This window comes from Epinephelus lanceolatus, chromosome 16 (genome assembly GCF_041903045.1).
Source record: "Epinephelus lanceolatus isolate andai-2023 chromosome 16, ASM4190304v1, whole genome shotgun sequence".
In the NCBI taxonomy this organism is placed as follows: domain Eukaryota; kingdom Metazoa; phylum Chordata; class Actinopteri; order Perciformes; family Serranidae; genus Epinephelus; species Epinephelus lanceolatus.
This window is the reverse complement of record NC_135749.1, coordinates 30,685,286-30,711,512: the sequence shown is the minus strand read 5'-3', so window position 1 is coordinate 30,711,512 and position 26,227 is coordinate 30,685,286. Positions and strand designations below refer to the sequence as shown.

The window sequence follows — 26,227 nt, the reverse complement described above, 5'->3', positions numbered from 1 at the left end:
CTGGTGTGATGACACCTTGAAAATCAGACTTCCAGTGGATGGATTAAAGCAGCTCAGGTATTTTAGGCCTTAATTGAAAACATTTAGCACTGTTGAGGGTAATGCTCAAGGCTGAAATGGTTTGTCTATTTGTACTGACTATCATGGTATGGGGGTCAGGGCTCAGTTTCCTCAGTCACACACACACACACAAAAAAATGACATGTAGACTGACACACGTAAAGATGAGCAAAAGTTCACAATGTCAAGTTCCATCCGCAAAATGTTTGTTGTATGCTGTTAACAACAGCATAAACAAGCACAACAAGCTGATTGATGTGCGAGTCTGCTGAAGCAGCAGAGCTGAAAGACCTCCCCGAAGGTTCCCAGTGAGCTACGTGGGTGAGAGATTGTGTATACGGCGACGACGGTGTGTGGATTTAATTCACTGTTGTAGGGTCTGTGATGGAAACTCATCTGACATGTTAATGCATATGTGACAGCATCAACCAGATATGCTGACCACCAGAATGATTAATGTTTGGGTGCTTTGAATATTTATATATATATATATATATATATATAGCCATGGTGGAACTAATTGATTATTCAATGTATTTTGGTATTTTCAGTTTCATAGCATAAAAGATGTTGTTTTTCATGTTATAGACTGTTGTGACCTGTTGCCTTTTAAGAAAGTGTTTGTTCAGTGTTTGCGCAGTGTAATTTAAATGTGTTTGAAATGTTCCTTTTTTTTTTTAATTTAGAAAACATTTTCCCATGGTGCCAGTGGGCAAAATGCTCTTAGTCCCCAGCAGGAGGATTTTGTCTGTCTTTGACACTTGCTCTACCCTTACTTCGAAATAAGTAAAAACATGTATCCTTGTGGATTTGTTTTTGTTTTCTGCTGCAGCCATTTTGCACTGACCCATAATTCCTAAACTGTGATATGAACCAAACCGTGACTTTTGTGTACCGTTACACCCCTACCAATCATAGTTTTAAGTCTGTTTTGTTGGTGATATATTTTTCTTATTATCATGTATAAATTATAACAGCATGGCGCTATGATGAGACATTTGCAGTCCAGCTGTAGAAGAGTATGACTGCAGGAAATGCTCAAACATTTAAATGATTTATTAAGTATAAACTTTGGTGTTAGTCCCTTAGAATAAAAGAGAAAAGGCTTATTCCACTAAGAACACAAAGACCAGCCACTTTCTCCACTGACAGTGGCTTCAGTAAACCAGCAGACAATGCACTGACACAAAAAAGTGTTTTCACTAATTGCCTGACTTTTTCCTTATAAGTGAAGTCTTTCAATTCCATTATGTCCATTACTGTTTCTGTACACACACAGCTGCATGCAACAGATTTAAAAGCGTTTAAGGGAAATTTAATAACTCACATTCTGCAGTACAACATGACACATGTTTAAGAAGAATGGGCGTTACAATCGCAACACTTGACATCATGAAGTAATGGAATTCACTGACATTTACAGATTGATTGATAGTGTGTTGGAAGTTGAGTTTTTTCCCTTTAAGTAAGGGAAGACATTTTCACGGAACATTGCCACTTCACAGAATAAGTCCAGTTCAATTTAACAAAGCTAATGTGATGGAAGAAGGAAAAGCAATGTTTTGCATATCACTGTTGTAATGTAAAAGCCTCGTAACTGTCGGTGTGTTTGATGTTTTACTTCAGTGGGGGAACACCTGTAAAAATACCTGATATGATAAAGCTCACTCATTACGTCTTGGTTGATAACAGAAATGCATTATAACTGGGCCAAAGTCGAGGCTGTGTTTTCTTACTTTGAACTTGCAAGATCGTCACAAGTTTACAGAGGATGATCTTTGTACTGGATTATTCTAAGAGCATAACAGCTGTCATTAAATCATAACAAAACCCACATTAACTGCATTAAAAAGTTGTATTGCGCTATAATGCCTTAAATTTTGATACTGTAGCTCTTTTTAAGGATCCAACTGCACTTTCTCTTTCTGTCTCTGTTATGTTGAGTGGCCTAGGGTCACACCAGAGGGCCTACTCTCCTCTCAGAGTTTCATTATAGTCGTAGTAGGACGCCACAGTGTGCAGTATATGCACAACAAACTGATTGAACCTCCCCCTCCTCTGCTCTCTTCCTGCCCTCATCCCTCTTCCCCTCCTCTGCCTCATGTCTGAAGTCTTTCTTTTCAACACCATTCAATTTGTTTTATCTTACTCCTGCTGCTGCCATTTGTCTTTTATCTCTGTACCTCTTTTTCCTTTGTCTGACTTGTACCCTTTTTTTCCTCTCACTCTCTACCCCTAGCCAAGCCCAGGAACTCAGCCAACGCTGTGACCGTCCAAGCTGGGACCAAGTCGGTGGTGGTGGCCCAGTGCGAGGCAGCGGAAGGCAAACCGGCAGCTACCATCAAGTGGTTGGCGTCGGTTGGAGGCAACCACTCGACCAGCACCACGAACGGGCCAGACGGCACGGTGACAGTACGCAGCGAGTATCGGCTGGTTCCCACGCCGGCAGATAACGACAGGGAGGTGACCTGCATGGTCGACCAGAGGACACTGGGGCAGCCGTGGGTTAAGACTTTCAAGCTCTCAGTGGAATGTAAGGAAGACACTCATACACACTTTTAGTTAAATTCACATTATAATGTCTCCTTGAACACAAATGATGCATATTCCCTGGGGATACTCTTTACCACCATGTGTCATGGGTCCAACTAAGGATACAAATAATTTGTCTGGATGCATAAGTGCCAACTCCTAACAACTTCAAACACGGATCATTGCCTTGCCAGAGCCTTTAGGCCTTTACTTTGGCATTCACCTGCAGACCCTTTACCACTAATCTATAGACATTACACAGACTGCCAAATATAAAAACGATCAGACCACATTTATATCCAAGCTGTGAGACAGCAATGATGAGGATATGTTAGTGGGAAGCACTTTCTCCACACTCATCCCGTCTGAAGCGCTTCCAAGTCACTTCTCTAATGATCTAAATAACAAAAACAACATCTGGTCTATTTGCTGTAACATCTGAGGACACATTTTCAGTTTTGCATAGTTTAAACACTGTGGGTGTTACACAGGAATACAAATAAACCATATTGTTCATTTGTTGTAAAAGTCAATGTTTCTATAATGCATTGCAGTGTGAAGGCCTGATGATGTACACAACAAGTGTAAAGAGACTGACTGACATTTGAATGTATGTGATAAAGGAGCACATTTTTTTGCTTACAGTTTTCATGTACTCAGCATTTGATTTGGTATGGGGGCAGGTCATTTCCAAAATAAGCTACCAGAACTTTTTGTGAGAGAATTAGAGCTTAAAAGGAACGGTGTCTTTGCTTCAGTTTTAAAGCCACATGATCCCTGGTAAGCCAATCCATATAAGAGGACCTAATATGCTAATTTTCAGGTTCAACTTGATCTAGTAAAAAAACTAAAAAAAAACAAAAAAAAAACAAAATACATGCTCACATGCTCACATCCCTCATTGGTCAGCATTTACAGGTTTTCCCTATCTCAGCGTCTCTGCTGTGGATGTCTAACTGGGGACAGCGTTGGAGGTGGGGCACTGTTTATTACTATGAATGTTGCTCAGAGGCTCATGAAGCCAAAAAAAAAAAAAAAATTGACTTCCTGGGTATATAATTACTCCGTTCTTCCGCATCGTTAGGCCCGTAAAACAAGCATACTAGAGACTTCACAGACCGAGCAGCTAGCTTCCTCTAACAGAGCCAGCTTTCCAGTTTAGCACTCTGCTAACTTGAATGGGGATTTGGTCGTGCAGCTCTTTTAGACTTTCAAACTGTGATCTGACCAAATGGATCAAATCCCAATAGTGGAATGAGTCATTTTAGGTGGGTTGTGACACAAAAAAAATCATCCACTGATTTACAGGTGTCTCTTCTCAGTATAAGTCAATGGGAAAAAGTGTATTTGAGCCCAATGGCATCATGTGATGGACCCGGACTTTGTAGTAACACAGTTTGGCAGCTATGTCTAATTGGCTTCGTAGTCCAGTATAAGTACCAGATGTTCTTGGGCTGTCAGATTGGATCAGGGACCTGCGCTCACGGATGATGTTGTTCATTTTTATTGGCTGTGCAGCGGTTGTCTGATGCGAACCCCAGACCTGCAAACGGTCTTGCGACAGTGATTATTTGAACCAAAACCGTGGTCTTTTTCTAACCCTAACTAGGTTTTTTGTCCCTAAAAATGAGCATTGTCACATTATTATAAATATAATTGATTTGTACAATGTGCACAATGAAGAAATAATGTATGCAAGTCTTTGTAATGTCCATTAGAGAGAGTACATCTAATACTATTCAAATACCAAACGTATGCGTTTGAGGTACATGCAGAGTTTTTTTTTTTTTTTTTTTAGATTCTGCATTCAATTCTGTACTTGGCATAAATGTAATTATAATAATCTGTATTTCTGTGTCTCTTTTCTAAACAAGCTTACTGTATGACGTGCTTTACAGAAAAGGATAAGAAAGACAAACAGCAGCTACAAACAACACAAGAGCAATGAGTTCATGTATTGTTGCAGCCTCAAACTAATTTATTATAACAAATACCAATGTCAATATTACATTTACAGATACACCTTACTACAGAGACATTTTTAATAAGAGATATATGTTTAGCACATGTGTAGCCAGAGTGGCAGCTGTAGACAAGATATTTTATTATTATTTTTACATTCTTTCTTTAATGCTGTGCTTACCTGCTGGACACAAAAGTACAGCTGCAGTCTGAGACGTGGGCTGCTCTATTAGAAAAAGTACATCCATTTCCAATGTACAACCCACAAATGGAACAGAGTAAGATAAAAATGCTGAAAAATTGACAGAGGCAATCAGTTGTGTCTCAAACATATAAATCTCACACCAACTGCCTCTTAAAGCAATATTTCAATTAACTATAGCCCTTTTTAAACAGGAATTGTGCAAATTTGCAGGAAAGCCCAATTTCAGCATTGGCAGTATAAAACAAAAGTGCAGCAAAATGCCGCCTACCTACTTTTGTTTATACAGAATGTGCCTTTTTGTCTACCCTACTAGGCGGAAAAATGGGCACCTTGGATCAATCTGGCAGTGTAAAAGGGGATACTCTCTCCAATAACCATTTTTCTCTTCATACCTTGAATGTAACACTCAATCAGTTATACAGTATAGGATTCCACTCAACTCAAATGGCTTTATTAGCATGATGCAGCACTGTACATACTAATATGTAAAAGGTAAATACTAAAAAGGGTATTCACTGAGCTCTCTAGATATTTAATCTACATTTAATGTTTGTTATTGTGATCCTTTGCTGATCAACCAAACAGCAACAGGGTGGTGTGCACTGCATTCATTTCAGAATCCCTCAAGGTCTTTGTGTTTGCCATCGTTTCTCTTTAGCTTTTAATTTTTAAGCAGATTGTGACAAATGAATCCACATTTCTGTAATTATTTACAATATGAGGAAAAGCAAAACAGATGCCAGTGGTAACGCCCAATCCTTCACCTAAACCCAAACCTTAAGAACAGCTCTTAAAAAGTAAGTTGCACAAACTGTTGGTACTTGAGCATTTTATTTTTTCTGCTTTAAGGAGTACAGCAAATTAAGAAGGCTCATGATTAGACACAAATGCATACACACACACACACACACACACACACACACACACACACACACACACACACATTGCTTTCATCTAATCCATTAATTTTCACGGGATTAAAATATTAGACAGGTTCAGCGTGGCTTTACAGAGATTTAGGGATGCTGACAGCATTGTCTAAACTGTGTGACCTCGCTGCTGTTTACTGCAATGATGGAACAGATTGTCTTTGTTCAGCCTCTTTTTGTAATCTGCAATTTTTAGACTGCATAAACACACACACAAACAAAGACGACATATGTGTATAATCAAACTTTCTGTCGAGCTGTGGCAAGAAATAACAAGCTCACATGTAAGAAATTTTTCGCCTTGAACACAACAAGAGCCTTTGTTAAACACACACTGACATATATGGGGTCATGCCTGCACATCAATCTGTCAATTGATCACATACAGAAATTGTGCATCACAGTATGTATATAATCAGACATCTCAATTTGTGTGATAGTATTTGTGTGTGTGGGTGTAAATGCTGTATCTTATTTACAGTATCTCCACACTATACATAAGTAAAATGTGACAAACAAGGCACAGGGATCTTACCTGTGGAGCTGCCAGTGTGTATGATGTGGGCTGTAAGACAAACAAAAACTTAAAGAAATACTTCCCCCTCCAAATGACCATTTATATATCAATTACTCACCCAGCCTTATGTTCAATCTGTGAATAAAACTTAGTTGTTTTTGCATGCCACCACAGTAAATGAAGAAACTAAAAATGGAGAAAATTCTGATGAACTGAAGTCATAGGGGCCTGAGTTTAACAATAGCAAAAACAACGTTCACACAACTTGTGCAGTATAATAAAAGTCTCATTAATCCAGTTTAATGCTCAGAACTTCCCAAATAGGCAGATCTTCTCAACGGGTACCTAATGTGAAAGTGGAACTTACAGTGGCATGCTAAAGTTTGGGTAGCACTGGTCACAATATCGTTTACTATGAATAGTTAAGTGAGTAGAAGATAAACTGATCTCCAAAAGGCATGAAGTTAAAGATGGAACATGTTTTTCAACATTTTAAGCAAGACCAGTGTATTTTCTTTTTTGTTTTGTACAATTTTAGAGTGAAAAAAGGAAAGGAGTACTACGCAAAAGTTTGGGCACCTCAAGACATTTGAGCTCTTGGACAACTTTTACCAGGATCTCAGACCATTATTAGCTTGTTAGGGCTATGGCTTGTTTACAATCATTACTAAGAAAGGCCAGGTGATGCAAATTTCAAAGCTCTATAAATACTCTGACTCCTGAAACCCTGTCCCATCAATCAGCAGCCACTGGCTCCTCTAAACAGCTGCCTAGCACTCTGAAAACTTAAATAACTGATGCTCATATAAAGCAGGAGAAGACTATAAGAAGATAGTGTTTTTAAGTAGATGTTCGTAATGTCATTAAGAAATGGCAGTGAACAGGAACTGTGGAGGTCAAGCTGGGGTCTGATGAAAACTTTCTGAGAGAGCTGCTCGTAGGATTGTTAGAAAAGGCAAATCAAGACACCCGACTGCAAAAGACCTGCTGAAAGATTTATCAGACTCTGGAGTGGTAGTGCACTGTTCGACTGTGCAGCGACACCACTACAAATATGACCCTCGTGGAAGAATCATCAGAAGGAAACCTTTCCTTTGTCCTCACCACAAAATACAGCATCAGAGGTTTGCAAAGGAACATTTGAACAAGCCTGGTGCTTTTTGGAAACAGAGTTTGTCAGTAGAGTTTGGCTTTGAGGAGAACATAGATAAGTTTTACTTTCAGTTTAGTTCCCTGTTAGAAAGGGCTGTCTGTGTTGGAAGTCCTGAAGATACAACTGGATTAATGAGACTTGGATTATACTGCAGTTGTGTGAGAGTTTGTAAACAGATGTTTCGATGTATATTTGCTGTTATTAAACGCAGCCCCCTACGGCTTCAGTTCATCATAATTTTCTCCATTTTTAAATGTGTTGTTCAACATGGAGGCATGCAGAAAAACTAAGTTGTGTTCATAAATTTACTGTAATACAGGATAAATAATAGATATACAACTCATCTTTTGGGTGGTGAGGTATTTCTTAAATCCTGTAATTGTATGTTTAACCCTAAAACAAACCGTGTATTGAGGTAATGACCAGAAAACACTGTCAAAATAGGTCCTCACAAAGATAGAAGTACTGGGACACACACATTTACACGCTGCGACTCACTCCTTACTGTGTGTTAGGTAAGTGATGGTGTGAGGGATCATGTCTCCTGTCTGCTTTGTAAGTCAGATCAGCTTTTATAGGTCAACGCTTTCTAGGAGGAACACACAAGCACACCTCCCACCACACACACACACACACACACACACACACACCTCACGCCACACACTTCCCCACCTACACACTGTCCTCTCCCCACACTCCTTTCTCCATCTCTCTCTCCGTCTCTCTTTGTCAATGTCTCTCTCTGTGAAGGGAAAGAGACCTAAGCTTTTCTGTTCTGCCTGTTTTAACTTCCTACACACATCACTGTGGTTTGCCTTCACTGTAAAATAAGACTCTAAGCGACTGACACTAACTGATTTTCTCATCCTCCTGGTATAAGAGTGCCTTGATTTCAGGGAGAAAAGCTCTTTAAAGTAGTGAAGTGTTTCTTTTTTTTTTCACTTAAAATACAGTGTAGCTTACACTCATCACTACACACAGAGCCTACCATCCCTTTTTTGTACTGAAATTTTGTTTGTAATGCAACATTTTGAAACTGAATGAAAACAGATTAATGAAGACAGTCAGGTGTCATCCTGTTTGCTATCAATCCACTAACCTCATCTTACAGTGCATTGTATACACAGCTTCTCCATGTTATGGAAATACTCCTCTGGCTGTGATCCAGTCTAGATGAGTAGGTAACCAAGGAGGAAGTGGGTGTACTCTTATGTATATTTCAATGGCTTTTTGGCTGATAGGTGGGTATACTGTTTATGGCCAGAAAAAGAGGTGGGTATACCCCAAATGTGCACTATACCCTTCACTTGGTAGTGGGCAGTATAGAGTTACAAAGTGGGAAGAACTCTTTCATGTTTCCAGCAGGGGCAATTGCTCTGAGACATCAAGGGAGGCTGAACTTCTCCTAAAATTTCGTAGAAGAAATAGTTAAATATGCACTATTGAATTTACATTAAAATAAGAATTTACATTGCGTTAAACGTGCGCTAGGATGCGTTAAACATCATGACTATGATGTTCAAACGTCAGCTGTTTATCACCAGTTTTCAAACGCGACCCCCCTGTCATACATTCTCATGTTGGCACAGTGGACGCGGAGCCTCCAAGCATTCCTATGAGACAGCGCTGAGCAGGTTTTTTTCATGCAGCAAAGCGAGATGGTCGGCAATGACTTCCAGGGAGGCTCAGCTTCACTGGGACCTAATGGAGCGGTAGGCGGGAGAGGATGTTCGGTGTATGCATGATGATTGGAGGAATTGTCTAAAAGGCTTAACCCCTTTGTGACTGACAGTGCTTCGCATTTCGAGCTCAGTCCCATGTGGATATTTGCGAGTGGACTCTTCTGACAGAGTACCATCCATAGTTCCTTATTTCCATAAGCGATATAGCTCATTTTCACCATAGTTCAGTTGTTTAAATCCATCTGAAAATCTTTGAGGTGTGTTTTGCTGTGGTTCTATGGCATGAGTGTGGTTGAAAAACGACATCAATTAAATGTTCCTTTTATAAGTTACTGCCTCGCTACAATATGACAGATTTTATGATGTAAACTTAAAGTGAGCTTCCCCTGTTTGAAAGACCAGCAGCCGCCACTGGTTTCTATCTATCTATCTATCTATCTATCTATCTATCTATCCTTGGATGAGAGGCTCATGTTTGTGAAAGTGAAAGATGTAAGCATCAGTGGTGTCCTCCCTGGCTGAACTAGCACGGCTTGTGGTGCTAGGTGAGCTAGCAGTAGATACATGCTACCTTCTGAGTAGTTACACGGTTGGCATATGTCGTTCAGTAGCAAGAAAATAGTTCCCATGTAAAACTGCGCACAACAAAGTCTGTGGATTATCTTGAGTAACCAGGTCATGATTTCTGGAAAGAGACATTATTTTTTGGCACTTTGAGCCCTGCAAGCTAAGTGCCATCTAGTTCTGTAATATTCAAGAGAATACAGACATCTCTACTGCCGATATCTCGAACACTCGGCAACTCGCACCAAAATTACATAGATAAAAAAAAGCATTTTTAGCATTGTATTTTTAAGATTGTGGTTAACTGTTCCTTTAAGTTTACAATATGTATGAATGTTTCAGTTTAAACTATGAGATGATGTCTTCACTTATGAGGAATCATAAGATGAAACGTTACGTATAATACCAATTGTTCTTCAGTATCGACCCAGTCCAAGTTCTTGATAATGGTAACGGGATTTAGGAAGTACCATGAACAAATTATCTTGATAATGCTAAGTTTAAGACTGACCCAAGGGTCTCTGGGTATGAAGCTAAGTATTGTTATCTCTGTGAGCCAGGATCTAGATGATACCATCCATTTTAATGGATGGAGTCACAACAGCCAATATGCGACACGTATCGACTGAGACGAGGAGAGAAGCAGACTTTTTAAATTGCTGACAGCTTCGGTGGGAGTTTACTGCAAGTTTGATGAACTGAATTGTAAACAAGTTTAGTGCAAGTATACCGACATTGGACACAGTGTATTGTGTTGTGAGGCAGCTCTGGGGATTCTGAGCAAACCAGATGGTGTCAGACATCTTTATAAACATGGAGTGTTTACTGAACAAACCAACTGGGCACAGGCTCAGGGGCCCAGAGTTTGAGCCGTCCCCCCCTCCCTGGCCTTCACCTGCAAATGTCACTGAAATTAACATGTAGAGACCTAAAGACTTAAAAATGACTACAAAGAGACACTAATGACTGTATAACTAGAATAACTACAACAAGGGAGCAAAACAACCACAGACACAAAATGACGGAAAAAAACAAAACATGTCATATCCTCAAAGAGACACAAAACAACCAAAAAATACACATTACCTCCAAGAGACACAACACCACTACAAGGAGACAAAAAAACAAGACAAAGCAGCACAATCACCACAATGCCTGTGTGTTTTGCTCCTTTGTAGGAGAGGTGGTGGGGCCTTCTGCATGTCTGTGCCCAGGGGCCCATTATCTCATATTCTGCCCATATTATAAATCACAGGTTGCATGATAGGAAATGAACTAACATCTCTCTCCCTTTTTCTCTTTCAGACCCCCCCTCTGTATCCATAGAGGGTTACGACAACAACTGGTACGTCGGCCGTTCAGACGCCGTGCTGGTCTGCCTCGCCACGGGCAACCCCAAGCCCACCACCTTCACTTGGACTGCGTAAGGATCACACTCCATCTAAAACCCACTAAACCCACACAGTCCATCTGTATATGTTGACGCATCTCGTTCCACCTCCCTCAGAGAGAGTGACAGAATTTCTAATTGTTGCTATAATCATGACAGCAGCGTGCACAACAACCCTTCCTCTTTAATGATCATTCTTAGTAATTTTTTGATAAACACAAATGCTCTAACATCTCATCCTGATGGACAGATGGCGTGCTGTGTGTAGTTTTTTTTAATTTATTTATTTTTTTATGAATACTGAGCGGGGAGACACAACGGCTGTTCACGCATCTCTGATTTGACTCACATTAATACTGTCTTTGAATATCACAATCACAAGCCGTTTCTTCTTGTTTGTCATCTCTATCTTTTCCCATCTTTCTGTTTCTTATTTTCTCATTTTCCTCCTCTGTCTTTCTCTCTCTCTCTCTCTATCTCTGTCTCTTTCATCAATTTGTCTTTTTGATTTTCTTTTGCTTCATCTTATTTTATCCAATATCTCACAACATATGGTCTCCTCGCTGCTTTTTCTTACATTTTCTCCCTCCCTCTCTCTGTCCTTTCTCCTCTCATATCTCCTTTCTCTCTCACTTCACTACCTTACTCCCCTTTATTCCTTCCACCCATCCCTTTCTTTCTTTCCTTCTCTTCATATCCCTCCTAATCCCCCCTCTCCAGGGCTTCTGGTGCTCTACCAGACACGGTGGAGGTTAACGGTGAGAAGTTGACAGTGAAGAAGGTGGACGACGCCGTCAACACTACTTTCATCTGCGAGGTCAAGAACAAGCACGGGGCCAGCAGGCACCAGATCACCACCATCGTCATCGGTGAGTCCATCAAACCACTTACAACACACACACAAGCAGACATATACACATGCTGTACATGTGTGGAAGTGTGTACAGATGCACACAACAGTAGAGATGCATGTATATTTACCTGCAAATGCACAGATGAACACACACAGGTGACACAGTGTAACATCCCATCAAACACAATGGGACAGTTTCCTCAAACAGCATATACACACACACACACACACACACCAAACACAAATCCCACTAGTTAGCTGATTCTACTCTACACATTATCTCGTACCTGCACATGGTCTGTTGTGTGCACCTTGTCATGTGCACACTCAAATAGACTTTTGCATGCACATACAGGCCGCTGCCCTCCTCAGACATGCAGATACACTTGCACACATGCATGCACAGAAACATAAATCTCTCTCACACACACACACACACATATGCTGGGATCAGGGCTGATCTGAGAGCTGCAGGGATGCTGGTCTCTCTCAGTCTTCACATTGGATATTTTTTTCGTCTCTTCCTCCTTGCTGGCTGTCTTTCAGCAAAGCGCGGCAGAGGCTTTTGATTGACCCTTTCCCCACAGCAGGGTCAAATTGCAGGACAAGGGCCAACTCGAGATGTTTATAACTTCAGATCGAAACCACTCTCTTGAAACTGGGATCTATACGGCCACGCTGCGACCTGGAAACTGTAGCTCTGCTGGACGTAAATTAAATGTGAATGGTGGTTTATGAGTCTAAGGGGAGGCCCTTGTTGTAGTGTTTTGGCCCTGCGGTGGACACGATGGTGTTGAGATTGTTGGAGGGTTTCTAAATTCTTCCATGGGGTTCAAGTTGGTGTGAGCCAGTTCGCCCAGGTTTGTTTTTCTTTTTTTCTTCCTTTTTTTTTTTACCTTCTTTGCATCCACTTTTTTTTTTTTTTTTTGCATAACTACTAACACCTCCTAAGCAAAATCGCTCTATTTTTCTTTGAAGTTTTCTTTCCTCTATTACCTTTGATTCTCCCCTTCTGTCTGGTAAGAGTATATCAGCTGTGTATGCATGCACTCTTGATCTTTGTGCTGGGTCTTGACTTTTGACGTTTTCTAGTACAGTGATTCGGCTTCTGTTGCCACGGTGTTCGGTCGGGGTGTTTTTCCTTTCCCTTTGCCCTGTGACACTTTCACACATTGATCTGACAAACACACGCACATACACTGGCACTCACAAACCCAGAAACATGTCCGCATGCTGAAATGCCTCACTGCACATCAGCAGGCAGGCCTGAAAACCTGTTAGCGTCTTTTTTTATCACTGTGTGTGTGTGTTCACACAGTGTTGCACTCCACACTGCCTGCTTGACTGGTCAAAATGCTTTCCTCCCTTCCTCTACAACTCATTTTTGAGGAATTAATTGGAATAATCACCATGCTGAGCTTACAACAAAACAACAACTAAAAAAAACTTCTACTCTTTTGCCAAAAGACAGAGAGAAAGCTACATTTAGAAAATCCGTGGGAAATCGAAGCTGGAGATTTGAATTGTCTCCTCTGAGAACAAAGATGCTTTGTAGCAAGGCAGTGTGTTGGGAGGGATGTGTGGGAGGTTCAGAAGTGGCTAAGCTGCTACTGTTCTTGCTGGAAGCCTAGCAATGTGACTGACTCAAAAGTATCAAGGAGGGTACACTTTCCCCTTCTAGCACACACACACACACACACACACATACACACACACACACGTAAGCCTAACACACTGAAATCCTTTACAGACACATGTAAAATCTCCGCACGTTACTCACAAAGTACACACACATGCTTTGAACACTTTGAGGACTCACACATTTTTTATCTTTCCAAGTACCTGAGATCAAGCCCAGACTTTGTGATCCATCCTCCTCTGTGCTAAATGTGTCCTTGGTGTTTCACGGTTTGCTTGTGTTCCGCCACAGTGAAATGACTGGATGTGTATAAAGTAACGTAGTGACTTAATCTCTCAGTTTACTTACAGAAGGTGAGTGCCAGAGCTCTAAGCTGGCGAGGTGTGGGCTGACAGAGTGCTTTGCTGAGTGAACAAACAAAGACGGCAGCTTTTCTTTACTGTTTTGTTTGGCACTTCGGCTGACACACTCATCCAAAGTGACTCTGCACAAGTACATGGGGAGTCGGTGTATTGCTCAAGGACAATTCGACACAACTTGACTGACAAGTGTTTGGTTATTGTAGTAATAATAGCTGAGACCTGCATTTCCACGTGGCACACTCTTCAACCAACCTGCCACCTGTTTGTTGTTGTAGAAATCCTCTCTTTGTGTGTCTGTGCTGCTTTTAAAATTCATATTTTATCATTTCAGCACTACTCGGTTCTTTAAAATATCAGCTTGACAAAGCCTAGCTTTTGCTTTTATTAAATTTGTCTAATTCTACTTGGTGTCAATTGGTAAGACTATTTTTTAGGCTGGCGGAGAATGAAAACAGGCTTGGACTTTTTAATTAGACTCACTACTCTCAATTAGCTCATAATTTAATTCCAGGAATATGTATTTATGTGTCCACAGGTGAACCTTGATCTCCAAACCCATACACTAGTCAAAAGCCTAAAGACAATCTATCAGGCTCATTTCCAGGTTCATACTTGCATTATAGGTTTCTACAAGAATATGTTTACATGCTTTAAGTGGTCAAAAAACACTTTATTTTCCAAATATTGTCTGTACTGGAACACATGTAATTATCTTCTGTCACAAATGCTCCACCCAGTCTGCTCTGATAAGTCAGCATTCTTGGGTCCTGGGTCGTTTCAGCTGGTGAATGACCGTAACGTAGTATGGCGGCACTGTCTCCCATTAAAAAATCACCAATAAAAGCTGCCTCATACAAACAGGCATGTTCCAGTGGGAACATAATCCAAAATCATCAGTGACCATGATTAAATGTTTCCCTGACGTTAGCATGTAGCTAAAAGTAGCAGTATACCTGCGGCTGGGAAGTGACTGTTTAAAGCAACACTCTTTTCAGTGAAAAATAAATATTAATAGCTTCTAAACAAACAAGACATGACCCAGCTGGAATATGCTCCGAAATCAGGGAGACATTAACATCATCAGCAACCATGATTGCATGTTTTCCTGACATTAACTACAGATGACTGTAGGAAGTTTAGCAGCACTTTCTCCAATTAAAAAACACAGATAAAAGCTTCGAAACACAACTGGACATGTTCCAGCAGGAATCTGAAATCAGCAACAACCTAAATTACATGTTTCCCTGATGTTAGCATGAAGCTACGTGTAGCAGTGTAGGCTACTTGATGTAAACAGTTGCAGAAGCATGCCTGGAGCAGATATCCACAGAAATAAATTAATCTCAAGCTGAAGTCAGCTTGATGCCAAATTGGAAACAGAGTATTCAGAACGATCTTGATCAGAACAATCAGAACAAGCCTGAGGTTTTTTGCTCCCAGGTATTACTTTTAGGTAGAGTTACCACATTATTTGAAACTCAGGCCACATTTATGCTAGGAGGAATTGCACAGTGAATTTTACAAGTTTTTGTGTTGGTACCTGTAAAATAAAAATACGCCTGAACCACTACACTATAAAGTCATATTAAGTATTTATTGGCCACACTAGTCTTGTCAAGACTATGTTAATACCTACTAGTACCGCAAACGTGTATTAAATAAACTCCTCTTTGTGGTTACAGCATGATCAAAAAATTACTACCAAAATAACTGGGCCACCAGCTCACTCTCTCCTGTGCCAGTCATCACAATCACAGCCCAATGACCATTTAAAATCGCTTTCTTTTGCATCAGACCAAATCTAAAGGCAGCCTACCAGGAAAATCTCCCAACACTCCAGATGGCCAGTCTGCCACTAGTAGTGAATCACAAAACGACTACATCATTAGACTCACCTTTCTAAAAGCCATTATATACACGGCTGAATGACTCATTCTGCAACATGTGAGTTACTAATTAAAGCACACGTCATCGGTTAAACCACTAAACCCACTGAACGTGTATCTCATAATGCCTCTCTGAAAAGTTCTTTACAACCGTCACAGAAAATCAATGTTTTTATAATTTGAAAGAAAACAAGTAAGTTCAGCAAATGAGCTTCTAAACAAAGCTTTAGCAACCAAATTGCTGAACCATCTTGACATTTTGTGCTTGTGCCATAAAGAGGTTTAGTGTTATAATGATCAGTGTGTATGCTCAGCTCAAATGGTTTTCTGAGGAAAGCAGGGCACAGTTAAAGCTGTTTACCTTGATAACATGTTGGATTACTGCTGATTTGCACAAACAGCAACTTCTCCTTTTATTCTTCTTTGCATCAAACCAGCTCAGTGGCCATTCCTCCCTGCAATTTTTAAAAACCATATGCGAATAAAGTAGCACTCACACTGTCGCATCATGTTATGTAGACAATTTTGTTAAAACAAATCACTGCTAACAAAGCACCACTAACCTTGATTAACCTTGCTGCATTGCATTTCCTGCAGCTTGTTCACAATAAAACCCTCCCATTGGTTCAACAATTGAAAATCTCCTTGTACTGAGACAGCACTGAGAGCTAAACACAGCAAGATATTTTGAAACGGTGCTTTCTCTGTAGTCACTGGCTGTACTATGCATGTATTGAGCCAATTAGTTTAGCACAAGACACAGCTCTGGTTGAGGAAGGAGACCATTACGAGTTGGCCCCAGCTGACCTTTCTACCAAGCAGGCTGATAATATCGGCACGGTTATCTTCTGCTGTGAGGTTGCAGTCAAAATGCATATAATCATGGCTCAGTATGCCATGGTGCAGCTGAACTGTGCCATACTGTGAATCTGTGATTAGTTTGTTGTGACTGCTGATTACAGCCTTTTTATTTGGGAGTGCGGCATGGAAGCTATCATTATCATAGAAAGTTATTTTCTCAAGAATTCACAGACACAAAAATGGCTTGACATCTACCCATTGTGTTCATTTTCAGGTTCATACTTGTATTACAGATTTCTACGAGAACATTTTTATGTTTTTATGTTAAGAAAACACTTAATTTTCCTCATACTGTCTGTGCTGGAACACCTGTATTCACCCTCTGTCTGTAACACGTTGGTGCCTGTCTCTTTAAGTCCTGCCTCAAAAAAAAAGATAAGTCTCCTCTGATTGGTCAGCATTTCCAAGTGATCCTCATGTGAGCCCTCAGCATTTTCTAATTTGGATAATCACTAATGCAAGTTTCCGGACCAATTTTTTTTACTACCAGACAAGATCAAATGGATTAAAATCCTGAGTTGGGGAGAAATTAACAGCTTCAGCAACCAGGATTAAAGATTGGGAATGACTGTGTATAGCGGCACTGTCTCCTTTTTAAAAATCAACAATAAAAACTATTTAACACAGTTGAACATGTTCCACTAGGAATATGATCCAACATTCCGGAGAAATTAACATCAGCAGCCAAGATTACATGCTTCCCTGAGGTTAGCATATAGCTACATGTAGTAGTGTACTTGTAGTGGGGAATGACTGTAACAAGAATAGCGACACTTTCTATTGTGAAAAGATCACCAGTAGAAGCCTTAAAACACAAGCGGACATGTTCCAGCAGGTATATAATTCAAAATCAACCTCAGCAACCACGATTACATGTTGCCCTTACGCTAGCATGTATTTAAATGTACGTTAGTAGTCTACTTGTCACCAGGGAATGACTGTAACAGAGAATAGCAACACTTTCTCCTGCTAAAAGTTGCCAATAGTAGCTTCTAAACACAACTGTACTTGTTCCAGTAGGAATATGATTCGACATCCAGGAGCAATTAACAACATCAGCAACCAAGTTTACATGCTTCCCTGACATTAGCATGTAGCTACATGTAGCAGTGTACTTGCAGCCAGGGAAAGCCAGGGAATGACCATGTATACAGTAGTGGTACGTTGTTCTATTAAAAATCACCAATAAACACAACTGGACATGTTCCAGCAGGAATATGATTAGAAATCTGAAAGAAAGTAACAACAGCAACCAATGTTTCCCTGATGTCAGCATGGAACTACATGTAGCGGCGTATATAGTGTAAACACTTGCAGTAGCGTGCCTGGAGCAGATGACCATACAAAGAAATCCATCACAAGCTGACATTAGCTTGTTTTGAAAGTATAAAAAACCTTGGAAACAGTATTCAGAACAATCTGAAGCCTGAGGTTTTTGCTCACAGGGATTACTTTTAAATATGCTTACCTCATTATTTAAAACTTTTCATGTTAACATTGCGACATTATATACAGTATAAATGATGGGAAAATAGGAAAAGTAATATACAACCCTTTCACAAAGTACCTTGAGTAAAACCAAAACATGTCTTTAGATCAGAGTGAGCCTGCTTTTGTTCAGTTAACATCTGTGTTTCCTCAAAAAAAACCATCGCGAGCAAACCACTTTCCACTAACTGTACTGAAAGAATCCAGCTCTCAGCATGAGATCTAAACTGTCAGGCGTGGAAGGCCCCAGCTCTCAATAATGTAACAGTTAATACCCCGGCACTTTGTGTACACGGGCCCAACACACCCTGCTAATTTCCCTGCTGAGAACTGTTAACAGCTCCTCTCTGTTCTGTTTAATGGTAGATGAAAGCGCAGTGCTGTCTGGCTTTTCTGCTGCCGTCAAGCAGCCGTCACGTGTCATGATTTCTCCTCAGCCTCTACCGGGGCCACAACTTAAAGGAAGAAAAGATGTGGGGTTGCACTAGAAAAAAATAAAGGGAGATTTAGGGGAAGAGAGGTGAGGCAGGAGGAATAAGAGACTGAAGGGAAAGCAGGAAAAAAAGTAGGAGGATGAGGTAAGGAAGGAGGTGGGGAGGGAGGTAGAGGGATGAAGAAAAGTTGAAGGAAGAGCTTGGATGGCACTTGGGGGCATTTTGGGAAACACACACACACACACACACACATACACACACAGTCCATTTCTCTCTCATGTATCCTGAGCTCTCAAGAGTAAACGTTAAGACAGCTAGAGATTTTTTTCTTAAGTGTTTTGCTGACGAGAGTGAAATGTGTACAGCAGCCAACTTAACCTCTACACACATACACACACACACGCCCCACCCTCATCTCCCATCCGTTCCCATGCACATGATGCCAGCTATGCATGGCTTGCTTGGTTGCCACGGCGCCAGCTGGATCTGCCCAGCACACCGTGCACATAGAGGGAGAGGGAGAGGATGTTGGCAGAAAAAAAACTATTGGAGTGGAGGATGGGAGGGAATATGAGGTGGGGTGGGCAGCAGAAAAAAAGACAGAGATTGCAGAAGGGCTGAAAACTGAGATAAAGGCAAGTGTTGGGGGTGGGGAGGGTGAAAAAAAGCAGAGAGCGATGGAGAGGCACAAACAGAGGTAACAGCAGGAGGAGAGTGGCAGGAAGGTCCTCTACAAACTCTCATGACTCCGGGTCCAGTTTGAAAGAGCAAACTGGCAGGAGGCTGTGACCCCCTCTGTCCTCTACCCCTCCTCCTATCACTCCAACCCCCCCATACATCCAGTCCTTTCATGGGGAGTCCAGCTGGCACTGGGCTGGGGGCTGTTGCTGCCGTTCAAATACACACACACACACACACACACACACACACACACACACACACAGTCACATCTGAGGGGACCAGTGGAGAAGCATTTCCTGGATTGCCTGCGGCAAGCGAGATAGCTGTCCACCGGAAAGGCACATACTCACTTTGCAGATACAGACACACGCACATACGTATACACACACTGTTTCACACATGCACACACGGACAAATTGGACCATGCAGCTCTGTGCATAAAATAATCAGATGATCTAGTTATTGGGGGAAAATGCTGGCACTGACTCTCTCGGACAGAAACCCTGAGCCAACCTCTGCACAGGCTTAATGAAAAACACATACTGTATGCAGATACACACAGATGGGGCTGAGCGATAGTGGAGTACTTGCAACAGTATAATATACTCTCAATATTACTTTCTTTCTGATTGGCTGGCACATGTCCCTTAAAGTAATATGACCTCAGACAAAGATATGTTTAACAGCCCAGCCATCAGTGTGCAGAGTGTTGGATGTTCAATTGCAAATTGAAAATGTTGCATAACCTTTTACTTTCTGTCAAACGACACTCATTAAGTGTTGAGCACCCTAGATGAGAATTAACACAAGTGGTCCACAAGTGTTGGCCTCTGCCAGGGTTGCCCCTTGTCATTTATCCTGTTTATGATATTCATGGACAGGATCTTGAGGCGCAGCTGAGGGTAGGAAGGGGTCCGGTTTGGGGACCTCAGGATTGCATCCCTGCTTTTTGCAGATGATGTGGTTCTGTTGGCTTCATCACACCTGACCTCCAGCATGCACTGGGGTGGTTTGCAGCTGAGTGTGAGGCGGTCAGGATCAGAGTCAGCACCTCCAAATCTGAGGCCATAGTTCATAGTTCATAGAGTTACTGCCTGAAGCGAGGGAGTTCAAGTATCTTGGGATCTTGTTCACGAGTGAGGGTAGAATGGAGTGTGAGATGGATCAGTGGTTTGGTGCGGCTTCTGCAGTGAAGCACGCACTGTGCCCTACCATCGTGGTGAAGAGGGAGCTGAGCCGGAAGGCGAAGCTTTCAATTTACTGGTCCATCTACGTCCCAGTCCTCACCTATGGTCATCAACTTTGGGTAGTGACCAAAAGAATGAGATTGCGGATACAAGCAGCCGAAATGAATTTTTCCTCCATGTGGTGGCTGGGCTCAGCCTTAGATATGAGTAAGGAGCTCAGACATCCAAAGGGAGCTTGGATTAGAGCCGCTGCTCCTTTGCGTTGAAAGGGGTCAGTTGAGGTGGTTTGGGCATCTGATCAGGATGCCTCCTGGGCGCCTCCTGTTAGAGGTGTTCTGGGCATGTCCCACTGGTAGGAGGCCCCGGGGCAGACCCAGAACATGCTGGAGGGATTACATATCTCATCTGGCCTGGGAACTCCTTGGGTTCCCCCAGGAGGAGCTGGAAAGTGTTGCTGGGGAGAAGGATGTCTGGGGCGCTTCGCTTTGCCTGCTGACCCTGCGACCTGGCCCCGGATAAGCAGATGAAAATGGATGAATGACTTTTATGACTCGTTTTCTTTTTTATTACATACTAGCTTGTTCAGCACAGCCTCAAGTGTGTGCAACCCTGTGTTTCACTGCACATATTCAATCAGCATGTGGCAAATAAAACCTTTTTAAATCCTGAATACGTGGCATTTCCCCTGCTTGACTTGTATTTGGCTCTCTCTTGTCAGTTATTTTTATGTATCGGGAGTGACTATATAAAGATGGATGACCTGTCTCCATTTCCTCCCACTGTGCAAAAGTGAAGCCAAAATATCTGGGATGCAGTCACTGCCATCTTGCGCTAGTGATGTCATTAGGAGCCAGAGTCTGCGCAGTAGCAATTGGGAAATGGAGCCGCGGTACTGAGCTCCTGTTAATAGACCCATCAGACCCAACCATGAGTCAAACACAGCTGTCAATCATGAGGTCAAAACCCATTTGTATAGCATTGAATAACTAATTAAAATCAAATGAATCAGAAAAAACCCTTAAAAATACATCTGCATGATAACAACTATCTAAAATGACATATACCAATGATGAGAAAAATGTATTTGACATGTGCTTCAGGTTTTTAGTTTGGCCCGTGTCCCATGTGCTAACATGGATTGGGAGGGGTTTATGGACTGTATTGCATCCAGGCAAAGGGGGGCAATAAAGATGTTTTGGCTCCACTTGTAGGGAGTTGTCCTGCTGCAATCTTTATACAATCATTGATCAGGACACCTTGTCATGTGTTATTGCAGAAATTGTGTTACATGCTTTATAGAAATTTTGTTATTTCAGTTTTTACTGTGCTCACATCTAGACCTCAAAGTTCCACAGTAATCAGAATTCAGCACTGAATGTTTGTAGTGTCCTGGTTTATATAGTCTTGTTAATAACTTGTTACAGGGACCTGCACAGTTCTGTTAATTCATACGGGGTGAGCCATCCATATAAAATTCTGTCTCGCTTTATCCCTCTCTCTGTCTCTCTCTCTCTCTCTGTCTCTCTCTCTCTCTCTCTCTCTCTCTCTCACACTCACTCACACACACACACACACACGCACACACACACACACACAGTACAGGCATAAACCCGTAGCTAACTGCCATGTCTCTGCAGCTTTTGGGGGCTTCCTGCATATATGATGTGTTGCTACAGTAACAGACAGGAAAAGGCCGGCTGTTTAGGCTACCAGTCAAATCCCATCTAATCTTTACGTCTTGATGGAGCTGATTCAGTTTCGTCTAGTTTGGGCCTCAGGCCACAGAACTGTAACATCTGATTGAGTGAAATGCAGAGGGAAAACAAGAGCAGCGTGCCCTCCTGCTGAACATCTCGTAGATGTGGGAGGTGTGGACGTTAAGTGTGGTCCTGATTTATTCTTGGCTCAGCTTGACGGGGTTGGATATTAATACCTTCACACTGCCAAAATACAACATAGCAGATTTCTAAAAACTCTGTTTATTAACAAAAAGCGTAAAACCCACTGAGATGACAAACTGTGGTGGTATCCCATAACTGTTTATTTTGTGTGGAGATCCTCACAGGATCATTTAACAGTGTTATATTTATTTATTCAAATATTTTGGTGAAAGCTTAAAGCCTTGTTTTTACCTTATTATTGCTACTTGTGTCTGGCTCGCCTGTCTTCTTGCACACATTCAGCTGTAATTTATCAAAGCTTTCGGCAGAGGCTGGTTCCCACGAATCTGCCTAAACAAACAGTGTAATCTGAGCTTCACTACAGCACTGCACGTTGTGTCTGTGTGTGGTTATTAAGAAATGTGTTACTCCTTATGAGATGTGCCTAAAAATGGCAACAGTACTCATGAGACACAAGAAAATGGTTTCTCAGTTGTGTGTTGTGTTGGATTTTGTGGTGAAACACCAGACAGGGAGAGATGGTTTAAAATTCTTTATAGAAAATCTTGAGCTGTGACAAATTCTTGAAAATAAGGAAATTAAATCCACAGCTGGTATACAGCCAGGCAAGGGCTTAGATTTTATCTTAGATTAAACATGGCGGGGGGGTTACACATTTGAAAGGTGGGGGGGGGGGGTCCGGCAGTCCACCACCCCAAAAAAGTGAACACTTAATTTCCTGCATTCTGGTGGACTTTTGTGCACAAAGTTATGGTAGAAATGTGAAGGAAAACTGGCAAAAATGGGCAGGCACATACAAATATTTTGGAAAATTAATTAATTGCTATCTTCTAATGTATCTAGGCTAAAATGACACAATTTATTTTATTTATTTTTTCAAATTTTGTCTCCCGAGGTACATTGTCCATTTACGGAATGAATCTAACATTTCCCCCCTCATTTAAAATGTCATGTTCCAACTTTATTTTATAGCCAATTAGTTTGCTACTGTCTTTTCATGTTTTGCACAGTTTTAAAAATGTGAAAAAACAGTTATTTACATACTGTATTTTCTGAACCTCGAATAAACAATGACCTATTAGCATTTATAAACAAAACATCATCATCATCATCATCATCATCTTACCTGTAATGCCGCCATTACAGCTATACCCTATCATGAATAGTCATGTTAGTGGAGTCGAGAACTCGTCTGATGCAGGGAAGCAGACTGGTGTAGCAGTAGGTGCTCAAACTCTGTTTTTCTCAATGTAATTTTCCACAGTAACTCGTGTGTGTGTGTGTGTGTGTCTCTCTCTCTGTGTCTCTCTCTCTCCTCGACATTGTTTACAGAAATATTTTCAGGACTTCTAAATTTAACCGAAACATCTTTCCTCATTCACTATGGTTTGCTCCCTTCTCTGCCTCCTCTGCCATAAGAGCTACCATTCCAGTTTATTGCTGCTGTTTGCAATCCTTGTCTTCCTCACTATTTCCCTCCTCTGAATCTAATCAAGTGGTAATACAATAAGAATAAAATAATAGTAATCAATGTTTCACACCTTCATATGATTGATTATTGTAGAGAATAGGCCTCAAAACATAGGTTTATGTGTGACTGATTATAGTTGTTTTTTTACCCGTATCTGGGCAATGTATCCTCCAAGATACAGACATTTAATGCCTGATTATCAAAGTTGTACAAATGCAATTCATTATTTTTTTAAAACCCCCCCCACTTAATGCCCCTCATGCCCGTCCCCCCACAGTCTGTCTAATGACTGTATCCCCCAGGATACAGACACCGTTTAAGGGTTAATGTTATCTTTACTGTGTCAGCACACATACTAGCATAGTGTACTCTTCATCCCCCTTGGTGTCTTTTGTTTAGGGAAGGTTCCAATTTAAATAAGCACCTGCGTCATTAATAAATGATTTTTTTTGTCATTTATAAAACCTTGGACTATATTTGTTTCAGCAACATTTCTGCCCCTTTTTAAAACTTTCTGCACATGTAATGTAACCCACATCAGTCCGCACACACACAGTGACAGGGCTAACTTTTAGCAACACACGGCTAATGTTATCAACAGATTTAACAACAGAGTCAAACCTTTTCAGTGCTTGTGTAAGTGTGTTGGGGCCATTTAAGGACTCGGTGTTAGATGTTAGTCGCCGCTTTGTGATCTTGTGCTAACCGGGCAGGGAACTGACCAGCCTTACTTTTTTCACCTCATTTATCAATGGCATCATAATTATTGGGCTTTTTAATGAAACTTTGAACACTCAGCTACCTTGATATCTTGCACTGGTATGTGGCGAATCATTCTCTGAACCCATCAGCTGTATTCGGCGTCTGACTTCCAGCAGACGGCGATACAGCCTCTGGGGGCAGACCCCCGATTTTTTGGCATTCCAGTTTGATTTGGGTGGAGGAGGCGAATTTCCGTTTCCGACTTCCGTATATATGTAAGTAAATATGCTGAAACATTGGGATGGATTCACAGTTTGCAGTGACGCCAGTTATGTTCCACCTCCTCGTTAGTTCACCGCACGGAGTGTTTAACCTGGCAACAACTGCAGCCGGCTCAAACGTGATTGATCAATATCATGCGGACTACAAACAGCCTAGCACTGGAAACCAGGGCTCTTCTGCTCTTCTTCTGGAGGCAAGATCTCCGGGGTTTGCCTACAGACTCTACATTCACTGAATGTAGAGTCTGTATATAGAGACTAATGGCGAATTGCCATTGTTAAAGGAAAGACGTAACCTCTGGACAACAAGATCATATGTGAGATCAAAGACAAGACTACCCAATAGGTGATTAATATGCACATGCCACTAACAGGACTTGGGTGTAGGTTACATAAAGTTACACTAGATAGCCCTCAGTGTTCTAATCTCTCCAAAAGATGGACAGCATTTCGATTTTTTTTTTTTTTTTTTTTTTTAGTGATAACCTCTGGTGGGGCCCACGTCTATGCAGTCAGGACATGAGGGGAAAGGAACTGGTGTTTGTATGGGTATACAAAATGAGTTTCATCACAATGAAAGTCACTACTTTTCAGATTTTAGATGATTTTAGTGGTAGAATGGCAGATGGTTGAAAAGTTTGAGGACAGTTGTGACTTTTATCTCTTTCATCTTATATACTACAAAATATACTAAATACTAAAAAGAGATTTAATAGAAAAAGAGCAGAAATGTGTTGACGTGAGGTGTTGAATGTTAAATACTTTTAATAATGACAAATATCATTCCCATGGTGTAGAAATCCTTTTCAAATTTATTGTGATTTCAGTCTGCATAATTACTGATCTCCTATCAGTTGTGTTATTCAGACAGCTCAGGTGAATCCAAATCTTGGCAGGAACACTGGGAGTGATTTTAAGCAGATGAGTTTTCTTTCCACAGCGACGTGATTTCCTTATGAAGTTTATCCCCCTAAATGATAAGCAAGAAACTGGGGAAGGGGCTTTATCTGTGCATAAAAAAAAAATTCTCTGACAATCAGAAACAAAGCTGAGTTAATCTGATAGAAACTTCCAGAAATCAGAGAAAAAGCTTGGTTGTTGCCCCCTCGGTGTGACTGTTGGGGCCGCAGCCACGCAGGGGTAACGTCTGTCAGGGAGATAAGAGCTGAGGAGAGAGCCTTCAGGCTACGGCTTATCACACACACGGACCTGGGGGGAATGCACAAACACACACATACATACTGGGTGGGGGTGTGTGAAGCCTTCCACATAGAGAGATTTGAGGTAGGGGAGGCTTATATCTAACCTCAGCATCGGCAGGTGCCCGGCAGGGGTAACTTCAGTCTATTTCTCTATCTGTCTCACAGCAGGATGACTGTCCAGTCAACAGATTACCGCCACCGGTGCAGGGCTCAGAAAGAAAGACAGAAAGCTGTCTGTATGTATCATTTTCACTGGCTCATCGTTGTGGTTCATGATTAGAGCTC

The 26,227-nt window shown here is 41.4% G+C and overlaps 1 protein-coding gene across 4 annotated transcripts in view; it reads left to right on the top strand.

The window, feature by feature from the left end:
- Positions 1 to 26,227, top strand: part of pvrl2l (PVR cell adhesion molecule related 2 like) — a 445,969-nt gene that overhangs the window by 206,553 nt on the left and 213,189 nt on the right. For all 4 annotated transcript variants that reach the window (XM_033637392.2, XM_033637391.2, XM_033637393.2 and 1 more), the window contains exons 4-6: positions 2,300 to 2,593; positions 10,910 to 11,027; positions 11,715 to 11,863. In XM_033637392.2, the coding sequence (XP_033493283.1) occupies positions 2,300 to 2,593; positions 10,910 to 11,027; positions 11,715 to 11,863 (561 nt within the window). The remainder of the gene's footprint in view (positions 1 to 2,299; positions 2,594 to 10,909; positions 11,028 to 11,714; positions 11,864 to 26,227) is intronic.